General features: G+C 41.5%; 1 protein-coding gene across 1 annotated transcript in view; it reads right to left on the bottom strand.

The window, feature by feature from the left end:
- Positions 1-501: 501 nt before the first annotated feature.
- Positions 502-13,851, bottom strand: part of LOC142258790 (uncharacterized) — an 89,258-nt gene continuing 75,908 nt past the window's right edge. Inside the window, exons 9-10 of the mRNA XM_075331386.1 lie at positions 2,850-3,922; positions 502-2,415 (exon numbers count right to left, since the gene is read on the bottom strand). Coding sequence (XP_075187501.1) covers positions 1,312-2,415; positions 2,850-3,922 — 2,177 coding nt within the window. The 3' untranslated portion in view covers positions 502-1,311. The remainder of the gene's footprint in view (positions 2,416-2,849; positions 3,923-13,851) is intronic.

Raw genomic sequence — 13,851 nt, 5'->3', positions numbered from 1 at the left:
GGTTGTTGGAGTCAAAGGCCGCAGCTTCAGCTCCGGATGGAGCGGGGCGCCTGGACCCTGAGGCTGGGTGAGAAAGGGCCCGATTTTGCCCTGTGAGGTAGTGGGCTTCTTTGGGGTGCGGGCAGAAGCCTTTTTGCCCGTAGATTTGCCCATGATGTATGTTGGGCCAGTGTTTTTTGGGGTCTATAGCGAGGAGCTCATGGAGTCAGCGTCCTCACACGGCCATGTCCAGCTCCGCCCCCCCGAAGAATATATATTTTACCAACATTTATTAACAAAACAAGTTTTAAAATGCAATTATATACAATGTGATATACTTAAGAGTTTCTTTCCCCTATCTGGGGCTGCGCTTTTTAGTAAAAATAGCAGTGGGCAACCTGAGATTAGTGAATTATCTAAATATAATCCAGTATCAAAACCTTTCACAAATGTTCATAAAGCCTCTCGAAATGCCCAACTTACTTTCAAAGTGGAGCTCGAATTTCCATTTTGTTGGATCTCAGTGTGCAGAGCGGGATCCAACAAATCTCTGCAGCTGATCTAAGCACGAGACATTGCTCTCTCCACTGATCCAGCGCGGTCACTTACTTTTTAAGGTATTACTGAACTGCTTAAGAAGGATGCCGCAGAGCTGGGGTCGTAGAGCTCACTTTTCCACTGTGAGTGATTGCTGATGGTTGTAGGATCTCACAACCTGGAAGTTCCTTTTGGGGGACTTTAGGGACACTTCAAAAAGTTTTGGTACTGGATTATATTTAAATTCACTAATCTACGGATCTTCACTGGTTTAGTAAATAATAAAGGCAGCCACAGATTTGTTATAAGCACTATTTAAACGGAAAGTCATTAAACACATTGCACTAGAAACTGGGTGATATTACCCTCGTAACAGTGTCAGCAGCAGATCCCCTCATAACAGTGCATCATGACCACATTCTTATTGTTTGAAAAATACGATACATTTAAAAAGAGAGAAATGGTTCTTTCCCTCACCAATTCTTACTTGAGCAATTGTAGATGACTTTTGGATAAAACCCTTTGAATTATAGTACATCATGATGGCTTCTCTCGTGTGACTCATATGACAACAAGACCTGATTAATGATAAAAAACATTTGGCAAATTCTGAAAGCAAGAATGGCTGCTCCGCTCTCTTGGTTTTCTGACGGTTGGCAAGACTTGATTTACCAGTTAAACATTTCAATTATTCACAACATGATAAAGGTTCCTTCCCTGTGCGGCTCCTTCATATGTTTAACAAGATCTGATTTCTGAGAATTACATTTTCCACATTCAGAACATAAAAATGGTTTATTTTGTGTGATTTTTTTGATGGTAAAAAAGAAGTGATTTCCTAGTAAAACATTTACCACATTCTGGGCATGAAAATGGCTTCTCCCCTGTGTGATTTTTCTGATGTCTAACAAGATTTGATTTATGAATAAAACATTTCTCACACTCTGAACATGAAAATGGCTTCTCCCCTGTGTGACATTTCTGATGTCTAACAAGGTAAGATTTCTGAATAAAACATTTCCCACACTCTGAACATGAACATGGCTTCTCCCCTGTGTGATTTTTCTGATGTCTAACAAGATCTGATTTCTGAATAAAACATTTCTCACACTCTGAACATGAAAATGGCTTCTCCCCAGTGTGATTTGTCTGATGTCTAACAAGGTAAGATTTCCGAATAAAACATTTCCCACACTCTGAACATGAAAATGGCTTCTCCCCTGTGTGAATTTTCTGATGTGTAACAAGGTTTATTTTCTGAATAAAACATTTCCCACATTCTGAACATGAAAATGGCTTCTCCCCTGTGTGACTTTTCTGATGTCTAACAAGGTAAGATTTCTGAACAAAACATTTCCCACACTCTGAACATGAACATGGCTTCTCCCCTGTGTGATTTTTCTGATGTCTAACAAGATCTGATTTATGAATAAAACATTTCTCACACTCTGAACATGAAAATGGCTTCTCCCCTGTGTGATTTTTCTGATGTCTAACAAGATCTGATTTATGAATAAAACATTTCCCACATTCTGAACATGAAAATGGCTTCTCCCCTGTGTGACTTTTGTGATGTCTAACAAGGTAAGATTTCTGAACAAAACATTTCCCACACTCTGAACATGAACATGGCTTCTCCCCTGTGTGATTTTTCTGATGTCTAACAAGATCTGATTTATGAATAAAACATTTCCCAAACTCTGAACATGAACATGGCTTCTCCCCTGTGTGAATTTTCTGATGTGTAACAAGGTTTATTTTCTGAATAAAACATTTCCCACACTCTGAAGATGAAAATGGCTTCTCCCCTGTGTGAATTTTCTGATGTTTAATAAGGCATATTTTCTTAATAAAACATTTCCCACACTCTGAACATAGAAATGGCTTTTCCCCTGTGTGATTTTTCTTTTTCCCTATTTTCCTCCTTCAAAACCTAGGTGTGTCTTATGGTCCGAAAAATACGATAGGTTTAAAAAGAGAGGAAAATTTTCTTTCCCTCACCAATTGTTACTTGAGCAATTGTATCCGAATTTTGGATAAACCCTTTGACTTATGGTACATCATGATGGCTTATCCCGTGTGACTCATCTGACAACAGGACCTGATTAATGATAAAAAACATTTGGCAAATTCTGAAAACAAGAATGGCTGCTCCAATCTGTTGGTTTTCTGATGGTTGGCAAGACTTGATTTACCAGTTATACATTTCAATTATTCACAACATGAAAAAGGTTCCTTCCCTGTGCAGCTTCTTCACATGTTTAACTAGATCTGATTTCTGAGAATAACATTTTCCACCTTCAGAGCATAAAAATTGTTTATTTTGTGTGATATTTTTGATGGTAAACAAGACCTGATTTCCTAGTAAAACATTTACCACATTCTGGGCATAAAAATGGCTTCTCCCCTGTGTGAGATCTTTGATGAAGAACAAGGTGTGATTTCTGAATAAAACATTTCCCACACTCTGAACATGAAAATGGCTTCTCCCCTGTGTGATTTTTTTGATGTCTAACAAGGTGTGATTTCTGAATAAAACATTTCCCACACTCTGAACATGAAAATGGCTTCTCCCCTGTGTGATTTTTTTGATGTCTATAAAGGTGTGATTTCTGAATAAAACATTTCCCACACTCTGAACATGAAAATGGCTTCTCCCCTGTGTGAATTTTCTGATGTTTAATAAGGCATATTTTCTGAATAAAACATTTCCCACACTCTGAACATAAAAATGGCTTTTCCCCTGTGTGATTTTTCTGATGTCTAACAAGGTAAGATTTCCGAATAAAACATTTCTCACACTCTGAACATGAAAATGGCTTTTCCCCTGTGTGATTTTTCTGATGTTTAACAAGGTTTATTTTCTGAATAAAACATTTCCCACACTCTGAACATGAAAATGGCTTCTCTCCTGTGTGACTTTTGTGATGTCTAACAAGGTAAGATTTCTGAATAAAACATTTCCCACACTCTGAACATGAAAATGGCTTCTCTCCTGTGTGATTTTTTTGATGTCTAACAAGGTCTGATTTCTGAATAAAACATTTCCCACACTCTGAACATGAAAATGGCTTCTCCCCTGTGTGAATTTTCTGATGTCTAACAAGGATTGATTTCTGAATAAAACATTTCCCACATTTTGAACATGAAAACGGTTTCTCCCTTGTAGGAGCTGGTTCATGTTCCACATCCCTTGTGTAACTTTTATTTTGCTTACAATTCTGTGATAAATCAGAATTTTGGACTTGTTTGAAAAGATCAGATGACACAGCTTTCCAAGGAAGGACTGTAGGTATATCTTGGACAAGAGCATGCTCTTCATATTTATCATGTGTGATAGTTTGATCATCTGTTTTAAATTCTGAAGATATTAGAGGTCCATCTGAACTCCTGATACAGTCATCTGCTAAAATAAACACAATGTTATTATTTTTTTAATTATATAATTTTGAAATTAGATTTATTTTTTTAAACTATAACATAAGAAATTAAATTAGGAAACAAATTATTCAGAATCTGTTTTCCAATTTCGAGATCTAAGGGGTGCTTTACACGCTGCAACATCGCTAACGATATATCGTCGGGGTCACGGTGTTTGTGACACAAATCCGGCGTTGTTAGCGGCATCGCAGAGTGTGACAGCTAGGAGCGACGATCAACGATTGCAAAAACGGCAAAAATTGTTGATCGTTGACACGTCGCTCCTTTTCATAATATCGTTGGTGGTGCATGCCGCTGGTTGTTCGTCGTTCCTGCGGCATCACACATCGCTATGTGTGACACCGCAGGAACGACGAACATTTCCTTTCCACTGGCAATGAGGAAGGAAGGAGGTGGGCGGAATGTTCCGGCCGCTCATCTCCGCCCCTCCTCTGCTATTGGGGCGGCCGCTTAGTGACACCGCTGTGACGCCGAGCGCACCTCCCCCTTGAAGGAGGGATTGTTCGGTGTCTCCAGCGACGTCGCTGAACAGGCATGTGCGTGTGATGCTGCCGTAGCCATGTTGTTCGCTACGGCAGCGATCACCACATGTCGCAAGAACGACGTGGGTGGGTGCTATTGCGCACGACATCGCTAGCATTCGCTAGTGATGTCGCAGCGTGTAAAACACCCTTAAGAGTTACATCTTAGTTAATTCTGATCTCCCATTCCTAACACCAGTTCTCTGCAATGTGCTACCGTAAATAATCTGATTGATTGTCGCAATGTGACTGTAGGATAATGAGGGACAGAGGCTTCTATACTTTCCCTCATGCTAGGAGACCTTAGGCTATCCCTAACCTCTGGATTACCCCTGAACGTGGAAGGAAGGGGCAGGAGTATGATGGAAATACAGATTACGACAGACGGGAAAACCAAAATTCAGACATACTGCAAACTCACATAAATAAACAGTGAGAGACTAAGGAGAAAAGCAAGAGCAGGAAGGCAGAAACAAAAAGACAACAAGGGTTAACACTACAGCTGCTCACAGCAATAATGCACAGCAACCACTAGTTTGTATCACAACACCTCACCAGACCTGTATAGGTAACCTATAGCTGGCATTAATGGAATAGTCCAGCCAGCATATACAGAAGGGGAGCGAATGATACTGGCTCCACTACAGCATGTGATGAAAGACATTAACAAAGAGCCCAGCAGAGAATAACTCTTGCTAGTCTTACTAAGTATGTGGTTCGACGCTTGCATCTCCCTGTGCTGCTCACAGACACCAGAGAAGTTAACATGCAGAGTACCAGAATGCTGAAATCCATGGATTATACTCCGCCCGCTGATGTGTCATCTATATGTGTGAACAAAACAAAACCATCACTGATCTCGGGGAGACCAGCCAGAGAAAACACTGCCAGCAGCCAGCAAGGGCGCTCAAGACAGTGAAATCCTAGGTACATTGCCCCCTGGGAAATATGCAAATCAAAAAAGGTCCGTGGAGCCTCTGTTAGGAGTCTCAACACAGAAACCAGCCAGATATCCCTCCGGGAAGGGCCCAGCCAAGGGGTGACTCTTTTTAGGAGACCACCATAACCACCATATTAAGTGGCCCTTTTAGTCAATATCCAACTTTTTGACAAGTTTAAAGATATGACAAGCGAAATACCAAGGCCAGGTATCCATCCACAGACAGCCGTTTTGGGGTATTGCCCCTCATCAGTGTGGAGTAGGATTCTGGCCAGGTGGGAGCAATGCCTAGTAGACCAACAAAACAAAACAATCACTGATCTCGGGGAGACCAGCCAGAGAAAACACTGCCAGCAGCCAGCGAGGGCGCTCAAGACAGCGAAATCCTAGGTACATTGCCCCCTGGGAAATATGCAAATCAAAAAAGGTCCGTGGAGCCTCTGTTAGGAGTCTCAACACAGAAACCAGCCAGATATCCCTCCGGGAAGGGCCCAGCCAAGGGGTGACTCTTTTTAGGAGACCACCATAACCACCATATTAAGTGGCCCTTTTAGTCAATATCCAACTTTTTGACAAGTTTAAAGATATGACAAGGGAAATACCAAGGCCAGGTATCCATCCACAGACATATGTGTGCACATGCATAATTTACAGATAGCATATGTGCTTCCATATTACATACAGTTAGGTCCAGAAATATTTGGACAGTGACACAATTTTCGCGAGTTTGGCTCTGCATGCCACCACATTGGATTTGAAATGAAATCTCTACAACAGAATTCAAGTGCAGATTGTAACGTTTAATTTGAAGGTTTGAACAAAAATATCTGATAGACATTGTAGGAATTGTACACATTTCTTTACAAACACTCCACATTTTAGGAGGTCAAAAGTAATTGGACAAATAAACCAAACTCAAACAAAATATTTTTATTTTCAATATTTTGTTGCGAATCCTTTGGAGGCAATCACTGCCTTAAGTCTGGAACCCATGGACATCACCAAACGCTGGGTTTCCTCCTTCTTAATGCTTTGCCAGGCCTTTACAGCCGCAGCCTTCAGATCTTGCTTGTTTGTGAGTCTTTCCGTCTTAAGTCTGGATTTGAGCAAGTGAAATGCATGCTCAATTGGGTTAAGATCTGGTGATTAACTTGGCCATTGCAGAATGTTCCACTTTTTTGCACTCATGAACTCCTGGGTAGCTTTGGCTGTATGCTTGGGCTCATTGTCCATCTGTGCTATGAAGCGCCGTCCGATCAACTTTGCGGCATTTGGCTGAATCTGGGCTGAAAGTATATCCCGGTACACTTCAGAATTCATCCGGCTACTCTTGTCTGCTGTTATGTCATCAATAAACACAAGTGACCCAGTGCCATTGAAAGCCATGCATGCCCATGCCATCACGTTGCCTCCACCATGTTTTACAGAGGATGTGGTGTGCCTTGGATCATGTGCCGTTCCCTTTCTTCTCCAAACTCTTTTCTTCCCATCATTCTGGTACAGGTTGATCTTTGTCTCATCTGTCCATAGAATACTTTTCCAGAACTGAGCTGGCTTCATGAGGTGTTTTTCAGCAAATTTAACTCTGGCCTGTCTATTTTTGGAATTGATAAATGGTTTGCATCTAGATGTGAACCCTTTATATTTACTTTCATGGAGTCTTCTCTTTACTGTTGACTTAGAGACAGATACACCTACTTCACTGAGAGTGTTCTGGACTTCAGTTCATGTTGTGAACGGGTTCTTCTTCACCAAAGAAAGTATGCGGCGATCATCCACCACTGTTGTCATCCGTGGACGCCCAGGCCTTTTTGAGTTCCCAAGCTCACCAGTCAATTCCTTTTTTCTCAGAATGTACCCGACTGTTGATTTTGCTACTCCAAGCATGTCTGCTATCTCTCTGATGGATTTTTTCTTTTTTTTCAGCCTCAGGATGTTCTGCTTCACCTCAATTGAGAGTTCCTTAGACCGCATGTTGTCTGGTCACAGCAACAGCTTCCAAATGCAAAACCACACACCTGTAATCAACCCCAGACCTTTTCACTACTTCATTGATTACAGGTTAACGAGGGAGACGCTTTCAGAGTTAATTGCAGCCCTTAGAGTCCCTTGTCCAATTACTTTTGGTCCCTTGAAAAAGAGGAGGCTATGCATTACAGAGCTATGATTCCTAAACCCTTTCTCCGATTTGGATGTGAAAACTCTCATATTGCAGCTGGGAGTGTGCACTTTCAGCCCATATTATATATATAATTGTATTTCTGAACATGTTTTTGTAAACAGCTAAAATAACTAAACTTGTGTCACTGTCCAAATATTTCTGGACCTAACTGTAGGTTGTGGATCAGCTGTTATTATTTTGTTGCCTATATTCCACTTTGTTGCCCTTTTCCATTGTTATTTCAGCATTCATATGCACATTGGTTTTATAAATTTATTTATTATATTATATCAATGAGTTATTGGATACTGCTAATAACAAAATGGTGGCCATCAGCGCGCATGCATATGTACCCCTCTTTTTGAAACATAGCAATGTCATTTCTTTTTCCAGAAAGACTTTTTATTAAAGTGACCATGTTTTCTTAGCCGTATTATCTTAGGAAAACTGTGTCTTCTGTACCTCTGTGTATATAGATGTGTATATATATATATATATATATATATATATATATATATATATATATATATATATATATATATATATATATATATATATATATATACACACTATTGTCAGGGTTGCAGATATGCAGGATGAGAAACTTCATCATTACTTGGTCTGTCTATGATGGCACGATCTGTGTAATTGGTTTCCATGGTCACAGAACATGAATCATGTGACCTCCTCACTTCCTCCGTGCTGCTTGACCGCATGCAGATCATGGCGGGCCCGCCTCCCTCTCCACGTGTGCAGCTGCACATCCACCAGATACCAATTTACGGTAATCACATTAGCTTTATTAATTGTCCGGTTGATGTTATGTGTCACTTGCCCCTGATGAAGCCGCAATAGGCGGCGACACGCGTCGGGTAGACTGCCTGACTGTCCCTCTTACCTTGGGTCCCCATATTTTTCTTGCAGAGGTTACCAGGGTCCAGACATGCTATTGTAGTAGCCAGGGATTTATATTCTCCCTTGCACAGTATTGATTTTTCGGCTACTCATTCAATGTGTGGGTAAAGGCTTTTTCCTTTTTAATAGGGTATTGTCTTCTGGTTATCCATGTCATTCATTTTTCCCATAGGGTCTTTATAATCAGTTATCGGTAATGGATTATTATAGGGGCTACTCTTTATAATACATGTCTGGAGACCAATTGTGACATTGTGTACCTTGATTGTAGTCTTGGGAATAAGCCATTACAGATGTAACCAATTCTTGTATTTTGTATGGCCACTCCACAGGGGTCATCCTTTACATTATTCTGTTATGGTGTTATATTGTGACCAGGGTGGATAAAAATCAATGTTTTTTTTTAAAAAAAATAAAAAAAAAAAAAAAATCGGATTTTTTTGATTTAAATCGGATTTTTTTGATTTAAAATCGGATTTTTTTCAATAAACTGCTTTTTGAGGAAAATATTTTACCATCCAAAGGTTCTTCCATCATGAGATAAAGCTGAGTTGTTTAACTCAGTAGAATAAAGGCTGTATATGTGTAACATTCACAATGCCATGCCCTTCCAGAGGTTTCTGTAGGATTAGTGGGCAGTTTCTCTCCTATATTATCACAGACGCTCGCTTTACTTACGCAGTTCTCAAAACTGAATTTGACTCCGCAGAAGTCCCAGCCTCTTCTTCACGGCAAAAATATTACAACATGAACAGAGTTGAGAAAAAGACCTTAATCCTATTGTTCTACAAACCTATGAATACAGAATCAACCCCTTCAGTGCCAAGTCCAAGAAGTTAGACAATATGTTTCTGATTGTTTGGAGTGGAATAGATCTGCACAACACAAGAAGAATGTGAATCTAAGTGTGAGGAGGAGGAAGGGCAAGCAGACAAGAAAATGAAAGGTAAACTTTGAGCACAATACTGCAGCATAGCCACAGACAGACAAGTCTGGATCTGTTTGTGTGTACGATCTGAGGTTTATTACATTCTTTCCTTATAATGGCAGCAGGCCGTAAAAGAGACCCAGTTTGGGAATATTTTAATGAAGCTCCTTCGCCTATCGGTAAGGCAGGCATGCAAAATGCAAACGATGCAACAAAGAGATGCAAGGCCTGGTGGCGCGAATGAGGCAACATCATGAGAAGTGCGGTGATGAAGATGACCAAAGAAACACTTCTGAACAGGCAGGATCTTCAGGTTGGTAAACATTTTTATTGAATCCTATTTCTAAAGACTGAACTGTCATGTGTGAGAAAAATTATATTTCTTATTATTACTGCATGTTACTGTCATTTGGTACAGTTATGAAGAAAAACAAATATTCCTTTTGGGGCAGGGGCAGTGATGTGTTGTGTACAATAGTATAATAAACAATAAAATAACAGCATTGACTTTTTTTGTTTAGGGGAATTCATGGATTCTGGAAACTATCCACCTCCATGATCACCATCATCCTGTTCTACAGTTTCAGAGTTATCCATCCAGGATAGTGCTTCCTTAGCAGCAGCAGCATCATCAGACACCCACAGCCACATATCACCATCACCCAAAAGGAAGAAAAAACCTTTACCTCCTGGAACCACCATAGATAGGTTTGTGATAAGAACTAGCAGATTAGAAAAAGAGTTGATTGATGAAAAAATTGCCCAGTTTATTTATGCAACAAACTCTTCTTTCCGTCTGACTGAGAACCCACATTTCATTAATATGGTTCAGTCACTGAGACCAGGATACAGTCCACCCAGCAGAGCTGATGTTGCAGGGAAACTGCTGGATCAAGTGTATGACAGAGAAATGGAGCAATGTGCAACAGCTCTGGAGGGTAAAATTGTTAACCTAAGTATTGATGGGTGGAGTAATGTCCACAATGATCCTATTGTATGTGCTTGTATAACAACAGAAGAAGGTAATGTCTTCCTTGCACAAACAACAACTGATACGTCAGGAAATGCACACACAGCAGAATACTTACAAGAAGTGGCAGTAAAAGCTATAATGACATGTGAACAAAAATTCAAATGTCTAGTACGCAGTTTGGTCACTGACAATGATGCAAACGTATCCAAGATGAGAAGAGATTTAGAAGAGCAGGGAGGGAATACAAAGCTGCTAATAACATATGGTTGCAGTGCTCATTTGCTGCACCTCTTAGCCAAAGACTTAAGTGTTTCAGAAATAAAGGCTAATGTTGTTGAAATTGCTAAATACTTCCGTAATAATAATTTTGCTACAGCAGCTCTGAAAAGGATGGGTGGAACCAAGCTAACGCTCCCACAAGATGTTAGATGGAACTCTGTGGTGGACTGTTTTGAGCAGTATATCAAAAACTGGCCTATTCTGATGACACTTTGTGAAGAAAATCGAGATAAAATAGATGGCACTGTCACGGCCAAAATCCTCAACATTGGGCTTAAGAGAAATGTTGAACATATGCTGAGCTTCCTGAAACCCATCTCTCAAGCTTTAAACAAAATACAGAAAAATAGCTGTTTTATTGCGGATGCTGTTGAAATTTGGAAGGAACTGAGTGAACACTTAAAAACAGAACTACACATGGACAGAATTAAATTACAAGCAGTAAACAAACGAATGGGACAAGCACTGACTCCAGCTCATTTTTTGGCAAATATTGTCAATATCCAATATCAGGGTCAAAACCTAAGTGCTGAGGAAGAGGAGTTAGCTATGACATGGGTATCCAGCAATCATCCATCTTTAATGCCAACTATAATAAACTTCAGAGCTAAGGGGGAACCATTCAAGAAATATATGTTTGCTGAAGATATTTTAAGAAAGGTCACACCAGTAAACTGGTGGAAGTCACTTAAGCGCTTGGATTTAGAGACTGTTCAAGTAATGATTTCACTTTTAACAGCAGTAGCTTCTTCTGCAGGCGTTGAAAGAATATTCTCTTCCTTTGGACTCATTCATTCTAAATTGAGAAATCGGTTGGGACCCAATAAAGCAGGAAAGCTTGTTTTTCTTTTCCAGATTATGAATAGGAACAAAGAAGAAGATGATGATGAAGATGACGACAAGTGAGCTAAAGAGGACAGCAGGGACAGTAGTATTTAAGTTTTTCATGTGTCGGCTGGGCTGACAGTCTAAGTTTCTTAAAATATATATATATTTTGTTTAGCCAAATTAGTTAACAAAGATGGATGTTTGTTTAAGCAAATAACTTATGCTGTAATGTTGTTATTGTTTCAGTTGAATAAATCTATTTAAATTGTTATTAAGGTCAGGATTATTTTTCTCCTTCCTAAGTACAACAGAACAGTGGTGTCCAAATATGAATGATTAACCCATTAAACTGGGGAGAAAACAGTAATATAAAAAGTGATTCTAAAAATCTTCATCTACTTGCATGTTAAAGTAGCAAGAAGTAGTTTAGGTAGAAACTTTGATTTAAATCACTGATTTAAATCAAGCCTTACTGACTAGTGATTTAAATCAAATCCACCCTGATTGTGACATTGTTGTGTCCTGTGGGTGCATTCTAATATAGGATATATTCATCACAGGTTTAGCCATTTGTCATCTTTTCACTATACCACTTCTTGAGGTTATCCTGTATCCTTATTATTTTTTGCTATAGACTATATCCACTATATATGCTACTATTATTCTCCTTTCACTGTACCGCTGCTTAAGGGTACTTTCACACTTGCGTTATTTTCCTTCCGTTACAATCCGCCCTTTTGGGAAACAGCGGAATCCGTTAACGGATTCCGCTGTTTCCCATAGACTTGTATGGTTGACGGATTGTACCAAAAGGAGCTGCGTTGCTTCCGCTGGGCGACGCTCCGTTGCTTCCGCCCAGCGGGAGGAACGCAGCATGTAACGTTATTTTGAGCAGCGGAATCCTCTGGATTTCACTGCGCATGCTCTTTTTTTTTTTTTTTTTTTTTTTTAAATCAAACTTTATTTTGGCTCGCGGTGGCCGAACGTTCAGCTGAGCGCCCGGCCGTCGGCAAGCGACAGCGCTCAGCTGAATGACCGGCCACCAGCATGCCCGGCCGCCGGCAAGTCACAGCGCTCAGCTGAGCGCCCGCCCGCCGGCATGCCCGGGCGCCGGCAAGTGACAGCGATCAGCTGATCACCCGGCGGCCGGCTGCAGGGAGCGATCAGCTGATCACCCGGCGGCCGGGAGCGATCAGCTGATCACCCGGCGGCCGGGAGCGATCAGCTGATCACCCGGCAGCCGGCTGCAGGGAGCGATCAGCTGATCACCCGGCGGCCGGCTGCAGGGAGCGATCAGCTGATCACCCGGCGGCCGGCTGCAGGGAGCGATCAGCTGATCACCCGGCGGCCGGCTGCAGGGAGCGATCAGCTGATCACCCGGCGGCCGGCTGCAGGGAGCGATCAGCTGATCACCCGGCGGCCGGCTGCAGGGAGCGATCAGCTGATCACCCGGCGGCCGGCTGCAGGGAGCGATCAGCTGATCACCCGGCGGCCGGCTGCAGGGAGCGATCAGCTGATCACCCGGCGGCCGGGAGCGATCAGCTGATCACCCGGCGGCCGGGAGCGATCAGCTGATCACCCGGCAGCCGGCTGCAGGGAGCGATCAGCTGATCACCCGGCAGCCGGGAGCGATCAGCTGATCACCCGGCGGCCGGGAGCGATCAGCTGATCACCCGGCGGCCGGCTACTGGGAGCAATCAGCTGATCACCCAGCGGCCGGCTGCAGGGAACGATCAGCTGATCGTTCACTATAGTCTGCCGCTGGTAAAACCGGGAAAAAAAAAAAAAAAAAATCAAAACGAATTGCGTTGTTTTGCAGCATCCGTTGCATCCGTTGTGTCACTATATGCAACACATCCGTTGCATCCGTTACACAACGCAATGCAACGGATACCGTTCAACGCAAGTGTGAAAGTAGCCTTATAGAGGTTTTTTCTATTTTTGACGTATTTGTATATATTTTCCCAAGGGACCATATATTTAAAATGATATTCTATTTATCACAGAATTATATGTAGTCTATGGGACAGATGGCTGTTTTGTTCTTAAATAATTTTCATAGTCTGTGTTTTGTATGTTCCGAACGTAATAAAATTTATATACCTTGTTTATACATTGGTGTTCACTTGTTTCTATTGAGGCTTTTTTCTCCCCTTTTTCTTTGGTCACATGACGTGATGTCAAAAAGGTTCTTAAGCATTCCTATAATAGGCATATAAACACTGCAGCCGCTAGGAGAATGGGGGACCTGTGTAATTGCCCAATTTGCTCTCCCTTTCCCCTAATACCAGTCCTGCATGCCAGCCTGTGTCCTGTTCAGTTCATTTAGACTCCTAGAATTAAAAGACC

Source organism: Anomaloglossus baeobatrachus (genome assembly GCF_048569485.1).
Source record: "Anomaloglossus baeobatrachus isolate aAnoBae1 chromosome 5 unlocalized genomic scaffold, aAnoBae1.hap1 SUPER_5_unloc_11, whole genome shotgun sequence".
Classification (NCBI taxonomy): Eukaryota; Metazoa; Chordata; class Amphibia; order Anura; family Aromobatidae; genus Anomaloglossus; species Anomaloglossus baeobatrachus.
The sequence above is the reverse complement of the archived record's forward strand: the minus strand, read 5'-3'. Positions and strand labels throughout refer to the sequence as shown.